Source organism: Chiloscyllium plagiosum, chromosome 8 (genome assembly GCF_004010195.1).
Source record: "Chiloscyllium plagiosum isolate BGI_BamShark_2017 chromosome 8, ASM401019v2, whole genome shotgun sequence".
Lineage (NCBI taxonomy): Eukaryota > Metazoa > Chordata > Chondrichthyes > Orectolobiformes > Hemiscylliidae > Chiloscyllium > Chiloscyllium plagiosum.
In genome coordinates, this window is record NC_057717.1 from 99,908,648 (window position 1) to 99,925,579 (window position 16,932).

Consider the following 16,932-nt stretch of genomic DNA (forward strand, 5'->3'; position numbering starts at 1 on the left):
ACAATCTGACACATTTTGCAGCGTCCACCGTGACAGGGTTGTATGGAGTTGTCCTGAGAGCCGGGCAGCTTATTATGAACAATGATCTGTTTGAGGTTTGGGGGTTGTTTAAAGGCGAGTAGTGGAGGTGTGGGGAAGGTCTTGGTGAGGTGCTCATCTCCATTGATAATGTGTTGCAGGTCGCGAAGAACATGGCGTGCGTTTTCAGCCCCTGGGAAGTACTGAACAACGAAGGGTACCCTGTCAATTGCAGCCCATGTCTGTCTCCAGAGGAGGTCATTACGGTTCCTTGCTGTGGCATGTCAGAACTGGCGGTCGATGAGTTGAACATTGTAACCCGTTCTTGTGAGGGCATCCCTGAGTACTTCCAGGTGTCCGTCACGTTCCTCCTCATCTGAGCAGATCCGGTGTATGCGTAGGGCTTGTCCATAGGGAATGGCTGTTTTAATATGTTTCTAACAGATGAAAGGCTTAACAGACAATCAATTCTTCAATGTATAATTTCAGTTACATCACACTGCAAATTTTTGCTATAAATTCTGTGTTACGATCCACAATCACCTGATGAAGGAGCGTCGCTCCGAAAACGATCCACAATCACCTGATGAAGGAGCGTCGCTCCGAAAGCTAGTGTGCTTCCCTTAATTCTAGACTCTCCCACAAGAGGAAACATCTTTTCCGCGTCCACCTGGTCAAGGACCCTCAGGATCTTTTATGGTTAAATCAAGTCACCTCTGACTGTTCTAAACATCAGAGGATACAGACCTAGCTTTTACTCTTAAGGCAATCCACTCATTCCAGGGCACCATCGTTACTTTTCAGTATTTTTAATCTCTTGCCCTTTATCTTGCATTGGATTCCTTGTTCTTCCTCTCCCCCTGACTTGCTACAAATCTGTAAATCTCTGATTTGTGAAGCTCTGGCAAAAGCCAGTTGCTCATGCCCACCCTCCCAAGGTGTCATTGTAAACTCACGTCCATTCTGGTCCATCTAGTCAGAGTCCCGAACAACATGATGCACAGCAATAAATGGTTTGGGTTGAGGGTGTGGGCCAAAGGGGGTAAAGTAATGTGCATCATGTGGAGTCAGGAGCAGTCACACAGTGGGTAGTTAGGATCTGCAATGCACTGCCTGGAAATGTGGAGGCAGGTTCAACTGAAACATTCAAGATGGGCCCTGGAAGATTATTTGGATGAAAGGAATGTGCAAGGCTATGGGGGAAGAAACAGGAGATTGGTACCAGGTAATGACCCTCATATATAATGGCTGGTGCAGGCATGATGGGCCAAATGGCCTCTTTCTGCATCCTAATGCTTTTGGGTTGAAGCTAAGAGGCAATAACACTGATTCCTTTCAGTTGGTCTTAATCCTTTAGAGAATTCACACAGACACTAACTCACAAAGATTACAGGTTACAACGGGTTATGTGACTTCCTGTGAGCACGTACACCATTTTCTGCTTTTGTTTCGGATTTTTGGAGGTGGCTCTCCCAAAGCACTGTCATTCGCTAAAGTAAATATTATCTCATTCATGCCTTTGTGAACAGCCAGGGAAGATGACCGATGGTCACATGAACCAAACATAGTCACAAGTCAGCACCTTTAAAGCTGGGGAAGGGCTTGGGTATGAAAGACAGGCAGAATAAAACTGCATTATATTATGTGCTTATAAGCCAATGACTGCTGCATTAATTGCCTGTAGAATTCATATACACTAACTCACTGTAGCCTTATTAATTCTCTCAACTCTCGCACTGCATTCTCAGGAATGTTTCAGAACAGGCAGAAGAGGATGAGTTGGGTAAGATCTCTCACCAGGCTACATGCTCATTGAACTCTAAACAATATCTAAACAACAACTCCTGACAGCCATAAACTCAGACATGTGACTTCCAGTAAACATGTCGAACAGGTCAAGACAGGTGATCTCCAAATCTTTGTATTTAATAAAGTAAGCTTTCAGTAGCCTCTAAAGAACTAAAACCCATACCTTTTCAGACTTCCAAATTAACTAATTTTTGCAATCTTTTAAACTTGCATAGGTGCTTTCATAGAGATAGGACATGGGCTGAATGGGCTTCTTTGATACTGTAAGATTCCATGATTGTTTAATCTGTAAAGTACTAACTCTCCTCAGTGCATTTTGTTCATATCTCCAGTGTCCTGGTCAAAATCTATTCCTTTCTCTGACCTTTATCATGTTTCTGTTTGTGGGAGTTTACTTTGCTCAAATTGATTGCCGTGATTCATATAACAAGGACTATAAATATATACCTTGTTGGCTGTGAAAGCCTCTGGAAAGTGCAAAGGATGTTAGAGATGCTACAGTACATCACATGGATGAGCACTAGAAAGTCATAACATTCAACGTTATGGGCCTAGTGTTGGAAAGTGGGACTAGTGTAGATTTAGAATAGTTTTTGTCAGTGTAGACTTGATGGACCGAACGGCCTTTCTGTACTGTATGATTCAATGATAAATGCATATTTTTCATCATCTTCAGGATTGAGGGAAACCACACCTTGTATTTCTTTTATTAGATTAGATTCCCTACAGTGTGGAAACAGGCCCTTTGGCCCAACTGGTCCACACCGACCCTCCGAAGAGTAACCCACTAAGACCCATTTCCCTCTGACTTATGCACCTAACACTATGGGCAAATTAGCATGGCCAATTTACCTGTCTTGCACATCTTTGGACTGTGGGAGAAAACCAGAGCACCCAGAGGAAACCCACCCAGACACAGGGAGAATGTGCATACTCCTGACAGAGAGTCACCCGAGGTTGGAATCGAACCTGGCACCCTGAGGCAGCAGTGCTAACCACTGAACCACCGTGCCAGTGATATTTAACAACATTAAAAGGATGATATTTAACAACTTTTAAATTCTGTCAAGGATACAAGAATTCTCAGCTCAATATGTATCTCAGCTCACTGCCATTGTTGCCCATATTGTCAAATATCTCACCCCCCTAAGTGGCTCAATGCTGTGGTTGCAGTGATTTACAGAACCCAGCATATCCACACAAGCAGAATTGTTCTGGAAACTTCCATCTAGCAGTGTGACAGAAGATCTTCACAGATTATTGATTGGGAGAGAGGAAAAACAAAAAGAGAATCATTCACCTTATATTTCCGGGACTCATTTCATGCTGGAAGGATGAAAATGTGACCTTATTGTAATGAAGGGAGGGAAACTGTTACTCTGAAGTGAAGCTCATTAGCAGCTCTTTAAAATGTGAAGTGTAAACATTCAAATGAAATTTAATATCTATTGACAGAGCCACATGCGAATGTATTGTGGAGATGGTCAATCTGCAGTAATGCCATTTTTTCAACAGGTGAGTCTATTTCCATCAGTGTTGATGTTAGCCGCCTTTACTGTTGAAAAATTTCCTAACATAAATGGTCACGGGTGGACTTATTAGTCAAAACCCAGTGCAATTGTTGCAGTTTTTGACTTAATCATTCAGTCAGGGGATAAGATTAGCATTTATTCCCCTTGAGGTGGTGGTGCTGAGCTGTAGTTCAGGTGATGGTAGTCCTACAGGGCTAGTATACATTTTACATTTGCTAGGCTATTTCAGAGAGTAGGAACAGGAGTAAAGCCATACAGCCCATTGAGTCATAGAGTCATAGAGATGTACAGCATGGAAACAGACCCCTCGGTCCAACCCATCCATACCGACCAGATATCCCAACCTAATCTAGTCCCAACTGCCAACACCCAGCCTATATCCCTCCAAACCCTTCCTATTCATATACCCATCCAAATGCGTCTTAAATGTTGCAATTGTACCAGCCTCCACCACATCCTCTGGCAGCTATTTCCATACATGAACCACCCTCTGCGTGAAAAAGTTGCCCCTTAGGTCTCTTTTATATCTTTCCCCTCTCACCCTAAACTTATACCCTCTAGTTCTGGACTCCCCGACCCCAGGGAAAAGACTTTGTCTGTTTATCCTATCCATGCCCCTCATAATTTTGTAAACCTCTATAAGGTCACCCCTCAGCCTCTAACGCTCCAGGGAAAACAGCCCCAGCCTGTTCAGCCTCTCCCTGTAGCTCAGATCCTCCAACCCTGGCACATCCTTGTAAATCTTTTCTGAACTCTTTCAAGTTTCACAACATCTTTCCGATAGACCAGAATTGCACACAATATTCCAAAAGTGACCTAACCAATGTCCTGTACAGCTGCAACATGACCTCCCAACTCCTGTACTCAATACTCTGACCAATAAAGGAAAGCATACCAAACGCTGCCTTCACTATTTTATCTACCTGCGACTCCACTTTCAAGGAGCTATGAACCTGCACTCCAAGGTCTCTTTGTTCAGCAACACTCCCTAGGCCCTTACCATTAAGTGTATAAGTCCTGCTAAGATTTGCTTTCCCAAAATGCAGCACCTTGCATTTATCTGAATTAAACTCCATCTGCCACTTCTCAGCCCATTGGCCCATCTGGAGTCTGTCCACAGTTCAATACGACTGTGGCTAATTAAACACAGCTATGCCTTTCACCCATCCTATCCCTTTAACTATGTGTGCCATTGGACATCAGAAATCTATCAATTGGTACCTTAAACATACTTAAAGACTGAGTTTAAACAGCCCTCAGGATTGAGAATTTGAAAGATTCTAAATCCTCTGAGATAAAAACTGACTCCTCATTGTGGATTTAAATGGCATCCATCTTATTATTAAATTGTACCCCCTGGTTCTAGTCTTCCCAACCAGGGGAACCCTCTTACCCTGTCTGTCACTCTAAGTATTTTGTAACTCTCAAATGCAATCACTTTTCATTCTTCAAATCTCTGGAGAATATCGACCCAGTGTGCCCAATATCTTTTTTCATCGGATAGTCTCACCATCCTGGGAACCAAGACTGGTTAACCTTCAGTGAGGTCTCTCTATGGCAATCATATCTTTCCTGAGATAAAGAGACCAAAGCTGCACATGATACTCCAGGTGGGGGATCATGAAACCATAGATGGATACATAGACAAGTAAATATATATCTCCCCGAAAGTGAAATATGAAAAATATCCATTATTAATATTTTTAAATCAGTGTGAGATATTAAACTAAGGAGATTTCTGTCTTTTTAGTACATGTAAGATTCCTACAAAATTTAGAAGTAGATGGACAATTATTCTGATCAGTATTCATCCCTCGACCAACATCAGGAAAATCTATCTGCTCACGATCGCATTTCCATTAAAGGCAGCTTGATCTGTGCAAACTCACTACTGCATTGGAACAGTAATGAACAAAGGTCACTGGACTCAAGACGTTAACTTTACTCCTCTCTCCATAGATGCTGCCAGACCCACTGAGCTTCACCTGCAATTTCTGTTTTGTTTGTTTCAGACCTCCAGCATTCAGAATTCTTTGTTTTGTATATAATTTGTGGTGCTAGGTCACAGATCTGCCATGATATCACTGGATGCATTATTATTGTTGATGATCAGCCAGACTGTTTCTCTTAGCGAGACCGACCTGCAGCAGCGAAAATATCAAGATATGCAGGATTGTTTTGCTACTCCAGTTACTTTGCCTGCCAGCAAACCCACTAGCCAGTAGGGTAACACAGGTTGGGTTTCTAGAGGTGTTGACATTTTATTTATGAACAAAAGTATTATTCAGCATCTGCAAAGCACTTTGGGAGTTGTTGTGGTCTCAAAAGACACAACAAAAGCACTGTTACCTGTGAGTCAGCAGGCCTGGGTTCAAGTCCCACCTAGTCCAGAGGTGAGTCATAAAATTTCTGAACAGGCTGATGAGAAAATATCTAAAAATAATGTCAAGAGCACATCCCTATTTTGTTTGCAAGGTGGGTAGAGTGAAAACATATTAATTAGTCCTGATTCTCTATTTCCACTTAGTACCACAGAGCACTTAGCATCATACACACGCGGGCTCTGACCACGTGGAGGGCATCGAGAGAGCGCGGGAACGGCTCCAGTTTGTGAATGGGGTCACGATGATGTAATCATCTGACGCCACAGAAGGGTGGAGCAGGGCGTGGGTCACGTGAGGGGCGGGGCGTGTCGCTAGGGGGTTGCGGCCCTTAGGAACGGGCCTGGGAAGCTAGAGGGAAGAGGTAGGTAGCCTCAATAAACCTTCATACTTATATGTACTCACATTATATCATTTTAAATAAAAGGTAAGGCCGTGGTATATGTAGTTTACTGTCGGGCAATGACAATTAACAGGAGTTAAATGCATTTAATGATTTTGTTTTCTCAAAATTGTGCCCAACTCAAGTTTTTCTTAAATATTAAGGCACATGGTGCAGAGTGGGTGAATGCAGAATGTATTGCTGTGTTTTGCATGGCTCATACCAGCCAGTGCACATCACTAGACTATTTCAGGCAGGAATATGCATATCCCTCACTTTGTCTCCTCCAGTGGCGAGAGGCAATTTCAAGGGTAAACTCAGTGTTAACACCTCGAGACTGAAGAGTGAAGGTGGGTTGCTTCACGTCACGTCTACAAGCTAGGGAGCTGGCTGACAAAGTAACCCGGAGCTGACTAGCAAGAAAATCCAGCACATCGTGATATTTCCACCACTGCAGGTCTCACTGAGAGCCAAAAGGATTCATTCCTGATGGGCTTTTGCCTGAAATGTCGATTTTCCTGCTCCTTGGATGCTGCCTGACCTGCTGTGCTTTTCCGTGCTTTTCCAGCACCACTCTAATCTAGACTCTGATCTCCAGCATCTGCAGTCCTCACTTTTGTTTCACTGAGAGCCAGGCTGGCTGATCAAACAATATTATTCTTGAAACCCAAGAAAACAGGAAATGATGATATAGCCCATCCAGTGATAAAATAGCTGATCTGTGACATAATTCCACATGTGGGCCTTTGATGTCCCCTATTCCTTAACTTGTTTTGTTAAACAATGTCTTAGCAATCTCACAGCTAGTATCAACTGCTGCTTATGGAAGAGAGTTTCCAAATTGCTACAACTCTGTGTGTAGAGATGTTTAATTTCATTCCTGAATTAGGAACACAGAGCATATTGAATTTATTGCAGAGGCATTGTTTAGTTTAACATTTGCACTGCCCCCAACCAAGCTACAAAGCAAACAATTGAAAATTGAGTGTTTTTTCTTGCTGTTCCAAAGAATTATACAACACAAAATGGTAAGGTCCTGAGGAGTATTGCTGAACAGAGATCTTGGAGTTCAGGTTCATTGTTCCTGGAAAGTGGAGTTACAGGTAGATAGGATGGTGCAGAAGGCATTTGGTATACTTTTCTTTATTGGTCAGACCATTGAGTACAGGAGTTAGGATGTCATGTTGTAGCTGTACACAATGTTGATTAGGCCACTTTTGGAATTTACGTGCAATTCTTGTCTCCTTCCTGTAGAAAGGATGTTATGAAACTTGAGAGGGTTCAGAAAAGATTTACAAGGATGTTGCCAACGTTGGAGGGTTTGAGCTTTAGGGAGAGGTTGAATAGGCTGGGGCTATTTTCCCTGGAGCGTCAGAGGCTGAGAGGTGACATTATAGAGGTTTATAAAATCATGAGGGGCATGGATAGGGGAAATAGACAAGGTCCAGACAAGTAGACCAGAATTGCACGCAATATTCCAACTGTGGCCTAACCAATGTCCTGTACAACTGCAACATGACCTCCCAACTCCTGTACACAATACTCTGACCAATAAAAGGAAGCATACCAAACGCCTTCTTCACTATCCTATCTACCTGCGACTCCACTTTCAGGGAGACATGAACTTGCACTCCAAGGTCTCTTTATTCAGCAATACTCCCTAGGACCTTATGTAAATGACAAAAAGTAGAGGACCCAGCACCAATCCTTGTGGCACTCCACTGGTCACAGGCTTCCAGTCTGAAAAACAACCCTCCCCCATCACCATCTGTCTTCCACCTTTGAGTCAGCTTTGTATCTAAATGACTAGTTCTCCCTGTATTCTGTGAGATCTAACCTTGCTAATCAGTTTCCCACGGAGAACCTTGTCGAACGCCTTACTGAAGTCCATATAGGTCACATCTCCTGCTCTGCCCTCATCAATCCTCTTTGTTACTTCTTCAAATAACTCAATCAAGTTTGTGAGACATGATTTCCCATGCACAAAGCCATGTTGACCATCCCTAATCAGTCCAGCTGAAGGCCAAAAGTAAAATTCTATGGATGCTGAAAATTTGCGACAGAAACAGAAAATGCTGGAAAGTGTTGTTTAGGACAGAGGAATTAAGTTATCATTTTAGATGAATTGACATTTCATCAGAACTGAAGTTTGGAAATATATGATTTGGGCAAAGCATCAAATGGTGATTATGAACCCCCAAGGATCTGCAGCTTGCAAGAGAGCAGAAAATTCAATGAAAAACATATGCAATCAATACAGACTAGTTTTAAATATGATGCAAGCTCTTAAAACTCTGCTTATTGTTGTAGATCAGGATGGCTGACAAGGATTATGATAGCGCTGAGCAAAAGATGGGGAATGTCAGTGAAAACACACTGCTAACTAGTGGCATCAGGAAGAATCTCTACACAGAGGCGGATTTAAGGTGAGGTGTTGCTATTCTGTCTTAAGCGGGAGAACAAACAAACTGATCTACAATGTTGTTGTTCCAAAGGTGCTGGAACATTTGCTTTTTGTAGTTGTCTTGATGCTTTGTGGGCCACATTGTCTACATTTTCTGCTTGAGTTACAACTGGGAGAATCTGATGGACTTCCTGCTGTTTACACAAAGGCATGCCCGTGTATAGGAATGCACACTGTTCTGTGTAGCTATGAGTGACAGAGGGGCATTTTAACATTTAGCTCAGACAATCAATCTGAGATTGACAAATTGCTTATTGAGCTCCAAGTTAAAACATTTACAGCTATAAAAAATATATACTTTAGATGGCAGCACAGAGGCAGTGAATTTGCAGAGGTAAATTATTTCTTAATTCCAGTTTTTGTGGAGCTTTTTAAGATGAGGATTGGGAATGAAAATTTAGTAAAGATGGAGTATTTACCGAGCATTAAATACCTGGTAATTATCTGATATTTAACATAAAAAAGCAGTTATGTTTTGGTATGAAATCTTACAGGAGGAGTACTTACTTGTAAGAACTGATCAGGCTTTATTAAAAGGTGTAATGAGAAAGGTGTGAGAAAATGATACACGCCAGATACAAGTCCTGCTGTCATATTGTACACTGGTGTTACATTGGCAAAGTTCAAACTTTGAGTACAGCTATTGCTTAAATCTGTAAACTCTTAGCATTTTTTAACATATGTCACACATTCTCCTTATTTGGGCTTCACCATTCTCTAGTGCTTATTGGGACTAGCTAGCTAATTCTGATTTGAGCTGTTAGACCCAGAATGCTTTATCTGCTGGACTTTGACTCATGGACTTCAGCTGAGAGCAGGACAGAAGTAAAATTTGAAACAGAAACTGAAAATGTTGGCAGTGGTTGTTTAGGACAGAACTGACATTTCAGCATATCCTCCTGCAATTTTTGCATGTCTATCTACTGTCTCACAAACACACTTAGTGATTTCTTTTGCTTGACTTGCTTTGCATGAAGCCACAGGAGGTTCACTCGTATTGATTCAAAATAATCTAAACATAAGTCTGATGCAATGCTAAAAAGCCATAAGTTAAAGTAAAATGTATACGTAACGTCTTACAGCTGTTCTTCAATGTTAAATGCACAAATTAATTATTTTTGAAATTGTACTTTTAGAGTAGAAACTGCTGATTTTTCTGTTGGCTGATAATAGAGAACACAGTGTTCCAGGGAATATGTGTAAATCCTTAGTTAATTGACTCAGTACATTAACATAGAACATTACAGCACAGTACAGGCCCTTCAGCCCTCGATGTTGCGCCGACCTGTCAAATCAATCTGAAGCCCATCTAACCTACACTATTTCATGTATGTCCATATGCTTGTCCAATGACAACTTAAATGTACTTAAAGTTGGCGAATCTACTACCGTTGCAGGCAAAGCATTCCATACCCTTACTACTCTCTGAGTAAAGAAACTACCTCCGACATCTGTCTTCTATCTATCACCCCTCAATTTACTTATCAAACACCTTGCTGAAATCCATATACACTACATCAACCGGTTTACTCTCATCTACCTGTTTGGTCACCTTCTCAAAGAACTCAATAAGGTTTGTGAGGCACCACCTACCCTTCACAAAACCGTGCTGACTATCCCTAATCAAGATACTTGTGAAATGCTTTCAGTTAATGTACACCTCACCATCATGCAACTACGTAACTTCAAACTCGTCATGAACAATTATTTTTATTAATGAAAAAAACTGTCTCCTTCCCAGAGGATGCCTGTCCTACTCAATCCCAAATTTGGCTTTCTCCCACCTCTTCAACCTTTGCTCCATTCTGTCTATATGTTCCCTCTTTGTGTTGAAACCCTAATCCATGTCTCCATCACATCTTGATAGCACTTTTTAACACTAGTCGAACTGCTGTCCTTGCTCCAATCCTCCAGTTCGTTCAAAATTTCATAGCTCACCACTAAAGAGAATTAGAAATATCTGACATGGAAGGAAGCCATTCTGCCCATCAGGTCCACAATGGCTGACAAGAATATATCCTGATGAATGGAGGTGATAACCTTGTATTTGAGATGAAGTTAGACAAGTTCATGAAGGAGAAGGGAAATTAGAAATGTAGATAGAAAAAGAGTTGGAAAAGGCTAATATGGAGCATAAAAACTAGCATGCACCCATTGGGCTGAATGGCCTATATGCAAATTAAATGTGAGCTGTATTTCCACAACCCAAGCCACAATTCCAGCAGGGGAAATTTCTTCCTCTCTAATCCTGAAGGCTTAAAGTTGCTGGCTTGCTGTCAGCAAGTGGCTTGTGCTAAATCACACACTATAATAACCTGCAATCTTGATGTATGATTCAGACTCGCATTTAGCTGGGAACAATCAAGTTTCAATCATCTCGGAAAGGTCTTCTTACCAGGAAACATATTCTAGCTTGGGAAACAGAGTGACTCTGAGAATCTATTTAAGATTGTTAGCAATGATGATCTTTTGCAGTTCCACATGCCAGATTGTGCATGCAGTGTATTAGCCTGAGCTTGGCAACACAATAATTTATGAAACACTGCCTTTTACACTGGGTTTATGTGGAGAATTGACATGAATAGAAGATGCTTAATAATGGAACAGTCACATTGGGTTGAATTTCCATAATCTTCCCCTCTGTCCGTGGTACTTGACCGCTAATGTTTGCATCCTCTGATAGTAACACATTGATTGAATATTCTTGGTTACCATATCAAGCTAGTTGGACTTTGTGTTTACCTGATAGAGTCATAGAGATATACAGCATGGAAACAGACCCTTCAGTCCAACTTATCTATGTCGACCAGATATCCTAAATTAATCTTGTCCCATTTGCCAGTATTTGGCCCATATTCCTCTAAATCCTTCCTGTTCATATACCCATCCAGATGTCTTTTAAATGTTGTAATTGTATCCGCCTCCTCGCCTTCCTCTGGCAGCTCATTCCATACACACACCACCCTCTGCATGAAAACGTTGCCCCTTAGGTCCCTTTTAAATCAATCCCCTCTCACCTTATTCCATCTAGTTTTGGACTCCCCTTGACTATTTACCCTATCCATGCCCCTTATGATTTTATAAACCTCTATAATGTCACCCCTCAGCCTTTGATGCTCCAGGGAAAACAGTCCTGGCCTGTTCAGTCTCTCCCTGTATTTCTAACCCCAGCAACGTCCTTTCAATTCACAGCATCGTTCCGATAGCAGGGAAACTAGAATTTAATGCAGAGTTGATTCAATCCTTGAAGTCCAAAGCAAGTTCTCCTTTATTTGGTGTACACAGTTTAATTTACTGCCTTTGTAATTCCGAAACCTTTCTCCCTGATTCTTATGGAGAGCTTGCAGGCTTACTTGAAAACATCTTTGGGAACAATATCTAAAAATTACTCCCCAGATGTACCCTTATACAATTCTGATAGCTCATTCCTTTCTCTAAAAGGGATAGATGGTCCAGCCATAACATAGCTATGCAATACTTACATTTATTTTAATAACACTTTATCTATAGATATCATACTCACCAGCTTATGATTTTATTTTATTGTTGTTGTATTTTTTCTCCTGTAACAGAGCAGAATCCTGTAGTTTAGTTGATGAAAGAACAGCAAACTCAGATTTTGAGGATTCCACGATTGATTTCAGTCACAAGCCCCCAAACTGTTTTGTGGCATCAGATTCAAGCATCGACGCCCTGTGTGAGCGAACAAAACAGCTGGTTAACGAAATAAACAAAAGTAGGATAAAGGACCACAAGTTGATGAGCAGCTTTAAAGACACTCTTATTTTGAAGGTATTTGTACTTTTCTGAAGCCAAGAGCTGTAATTTATGCAAGGACTCGTTTTATGTGAAGAGTGCTGTGTGTTTGAAATGAGGCAATTTCACAGCCCTTTGCTCTTTATGAAATTCTGTAGCTCCTGTGAAGAACAGCCTAGATGACTCATCAACTGTTTCTTGTGTGTATCGTGTACAGCAAAGGATGTAGTGTGAATGAAGGAAGCTCCATGCAAGATCATTTACCTAGCTATGGGACTGTGGTTAGGAGTTGTTGAATTCCAGGTTGATGCTAAGTTGCTAATCTTAGTCGCTGCAATTGGCCTCGATGTTCCTAGCTGAGGCAGGGGAATAATCAGCCGTGTCTACCCCAGATCACCTGCAAGCTCTTCATAAGAATCAGGGAGAAAGGTTTTGGAATTACAAAGGCAGCAAATTAAACTGTGTGCACCAAATAAAGGAGAACTTGCTTTGGATTTCAAGGATTGTATCAACACTGCATTCAATTCTAGTCTCCCTGCTATAGGAAAGATATGAAATTGAAAGGCTTCTGAAACAATGTTGCCAGGTTAGAGATATAGGGAGAGGCTGAACAGGCTGGGGCTGTTTCCCTTCTTGGGGGGCTCATAAGAATTGTTGCTGAAAACTGGACTGGCATTAGTCATCATGACATCCACTCACTCACTGTCCAGACTTGCACATGAAGATTGCCATATTGGCGTGCATTGGCGAGGATAAGCTGGCCAAGGATACTTAACGGTTTGACGGTGGATAGGCAATGGCAGACATTTAAAGGACACATGGATGAACTTCAACAATTGTACGTCCCTGTCTGGTGTAAGAATGAAACAAGGTAGGGGGTCTTCCATAGCTAACAAGGGAAATCAGGAATAGTTTTAAAGTCAAAGAGGAGGCATACCCGAGGACTGGGAGAAATTTAAAATTCAGCTGAAGGGGACAAAGGGTTTAATTCAGAAAGGGAAAATAGAATATGAAATTAAGCTTGTGAAACATAAAAGCTGACTGCAAAAGCTTCTATAGATATGTGAAGAGAAAAAGACTGGTGAAGACAAATATTGGTCTCTTGCAGTTAGAATCAGGTAAATTCATAATGGACAACAAAAAGATGGCAGAACAGTTGAACAAAACTTTGGATCGGTGTTCACTAAGGAGGTCACAAATGACCTTCTGGAAATGCTAGGGGACAGAGTGCAATGCATGAAGGAAGAACTGAAGGAAATCCTTATTAGTCAGGAAATGGTATTGGAGAAATTGATGGGATTAAAATCCCAGGGCCTGATGCTCTGCATCCCATAATACTTAAGGAAATGGTCCTAGAAATAGTGGAATCATTGGTGATCATTCTGTAGACTCTGGGAGAGTTCCAAAAGACTGAAGGGTAGCTAATGTAACCCCACTTTTTAAAAAAGCAGGGATAAAGGAAATGGGGAACTAAAGGCCAGTTAGTCTGACATTGGTGGTGGGGAAAATGCTGGAGTCAATCTTTAAGGATGTAATAGCTGAGCATTTGGAACACGGTGACAGAATTGATCCCAGTCAATATGGATTCACTGTAGGGAAATCATACTTGACAAATCTTCTGGAATTTTTTGAGGATGTGGCCAGTAGAGTGCACATGGGTGAATCAGTGGATGTGGTGTATCTGGACTTTAAAAAGCCTTCTAACAAGGTTCAACACAAGAGATTAGTAAGGAAAATTAAAGCTCATGGTATCGGAGGTCATGTATTGATATGGATAGAGAACTGGTTGGCAGACAGGAAGCAGAGTTGGAATAAACAGATCCTTTTCAGAGTGGCAGGCAGTGACAAACGGGGCACCGTCAGGTTCGGTGCTGGGACCACAACTGTTCACAATATACGTTAACGATTTGGACAAAGGAATTGAAAGCAGTAGCTCCACGTTTGCAGATGACACTAAGCTGGGTGGCAGTGTGTGCTGTGAGGAGGATGGTAAGAGGGTGCAGGGTGACTTGGACAGACTGGCTGAGTGGGCAGATACTTGACAAATGCTGCATAATATGGATAAATGCGAGGTTATCCACTTTGGTGGCAAAAACAGAAAGGCAGATTATTATCTGAATGGTGACAGTTTAGGAAAAGGTGAGGTGCAACGAGACCTGGGTGTCATGGTTGAACAGTCACTGAAGATTGGCATCACGTGCAACAGGTATTGAGGAAAGGGAATGGTATGCTGGCCTTCATAGTGAGAGGATTTGAGTATCAGAGTAGGGATGTCTTGCTGCAGTTAGGCAGGGCCTCGGTGAGGCCACACCTTGAGTGTTGTGTGCGGTTTTGGTCTCCTAGTCTGAGAAAGGACATTCTTGTTATTGAGGGAGTCCAGCGCAGGTTCACCAGACCGATTCCCGGGATGGCAGGACTGACACAAGGAAAGACTGGATCGACTGGGCTTGTATTTGCTGGAATTTAGAAGAATGAGGGGGAATCACGTAGAAACATGGAAAATCCTGATGGGACTGGATAGGCTAGATACAGGAAAAGTGTTCCCGATGTGGGAGATGTCCAGAACTAAGGGGGGGGGGGGGGGGGTCACAGTCTAAGAATAAGGGTAGGCCATTCAAGACTGAGATGAGGAAGAATGTCATCACTCAGAGTTGGGAACCTGTGGAATTCTCTCCCACAGGAAGCTATTGGGGCCAGTTCATGAGAGATATTCAAGAGGGAGCTGGAAGTGGCCCTTGCAGCTAAAGGGATGAAGGGGAATGGGGGAAAGAGGGCGGAAATGGGATACTGAGATTGCATGTGCACGATTAGGCATGATCGTATTGAATGGTGATGCAAACTCGAAGGGCCGAATGGCCTACTCCTCCATCTATTTGTAATGTTCCTACGTTTCTGTATGAGTTAGGGATACATGTGGGCTGCAGCAAAACCAGAGCTTTAGCTTTAAATGTTGACTGGGAGAAAATCAGGGAAAGGATATAACTTATAATTTCTTAAGGTTTCAGAATTCTCGAAGAAGATCGAAGAAGGATTGTTTGAAATCTACAGTAGTGAGAACAAATTGATTGAGGACACACTGCAAGAGCTGTTGAACATCCTCGATAGGGTCAGATGTTTAGAGTCCGAACTTAAACAGACCTGCACTGCCATGGCAACAGTCTACAAGGACATGTGTACTCAACCGGAAGTATAAGTGGTACTTTACTACATAACGGGCTCTAGAGAATAACTATTCACATTTTTTCTTTACCTTTTCTTTAAAAGTGTTCAGTGTCGTAGGTAGAAAATGCAATTGCTTATAGGTTTCTTGGTGGCCAGTTGGCTTTCTATTAAGTAATGGGTTTTTTTTTGCAATCCAGTAAAGTTATGCTTTAGAACACAACCTCTGCAAAACTCCAGGGCCCACCCAATTTTTAACCCATTCAAAACCCATCCACTCGCTTGAGTTAAACTCAGGTCTCCCATTGCCTGAATCTACTACCTTTATTTAATTAGCACTCAGTGTGAAATTGTACTGTAGTTTCTGCTTGGCAGATTTTCTTATATTAACAATTGTAAAATAAATTGTTTAAGAACTGCTTTGCAGGTTGTTACATTTAAAAACAAAATGGAGGTAGTTGCACTGTTGATATAACACTGTGTGCAGTGGAATAGCTGACATACATTCAAAGCCACAATTCTCTCTCAGCCTGGTTGCAATCTAAACTATGTTGTCAAGGAGTTGGACATAAATGGGTGACAGCTACCACAAATACACACACAGCCATACTCACCTCAGGCTGCAGGCACTGTGTTAAGTTGAAAATTGTAAGGGAGGTTACTCGTTTTAAAATATATGCTAATGATTGTAAATTGTGGTGTGTAGCTTGGTTTAAATTAAAGGTGGTTGTATTAGAAATAAACATCTGTGTTTTGCAGTGTTATATAGTTCAGCATGACAAAAAGGACTCGTTAATGGACATTCACACACTCAAGTGCTGCTGCTATGACCCTTTTATTGGTGAGAAATCAGTGTGCTGTAATGATTAATGTAATTTGGAACGCACACAATAAAAGAAATATCCCTGATGTTTATGCATCACCAGTGAGTAGCATGACTTCTGGGGATCAGGTGGCCCTCAATCAGCTATTTCCCAGGGGAACAACTCCTGCCAACATTACCAGAGTTATCCAGAAATGGTTAGCCCTCAAACTCTCAAAAGCAGAAATTAATGGAGAAGCTTAGCAAGTCTGTTTTCACTCCAGAGATGCTGCCAGAGTTAATGTTTTGAGTCAAGCTATCCATCTTCAGAACTGTTGTGAAGGAAGGTCACTGGATTCAGAACATTAACTCTGCTTTCTCTCCGTAGATACTGCTGGACTTGCAGAGTTTCTCCATCAGTTTTTGTTTCAGATTTTTGGCATCCACAGCTCTTTGTTTTATTATAATGATGAGTGGGTCTCATTGTAAGTGAGATATTTGATACAAATCAAATCATGCAAGACATCTTGGGGATGTCTAAAATAGGAAAACATTAACAAATAGTAATCCCAGCAGACTTTTCTTTCCATTGGACTTTCCTCTCATTGCCATTTAGTATTATTATGTTC

The 16,932-nt window shown here is 41.7% G+C and overlaps 2 protein-coding genes across 3 annotated transcripts in view; one reads left to right on the forward strand and one right to left on the reverse strand.

Annotated features, from left to right (window-relative positions):
* LOC122552233 (skin secretory protein xP2-like) overlaps positions 1-12,251 on the reverse strand; it is a 42,316-nt gene extending 30,065 nt beyond the window's left edge. For both annotated transcript variants that reach the window (XR_006312330.1, XR_006312331.1), the window contains exon 1: positions 12,110-12,251. The gene's annotated coding sequence lies outside the window, so the exon portion shown is untranslated. The remainder of the gene's footprint in view (positions 1-12,109) is intronic.
* On the forward strand, positions 5,295-16,072 carry LOC122552234 (synaptonemal complex central element protein 2-like). The gene is made up of 4 exons (XM_043694889.1): positions 5,295-6,167; positions 8,433-8,548; positions 12,159-12,378; positions 15,341-16,072. Exons 2-4 carry the CDS (start codon positions 8,439-8,441, stop codon positions 15,533-15,535), a joined length of 525 nt encoding a protein of 174 aa, XP_043550824.1. The 5' UTR covers positions 5,295-6,167; positions 8,433-8,438; the 3' UTR covers positions 15,536-16,072.
* Positions 16,073-16,932: the final 860 nt, after the last annotated feature.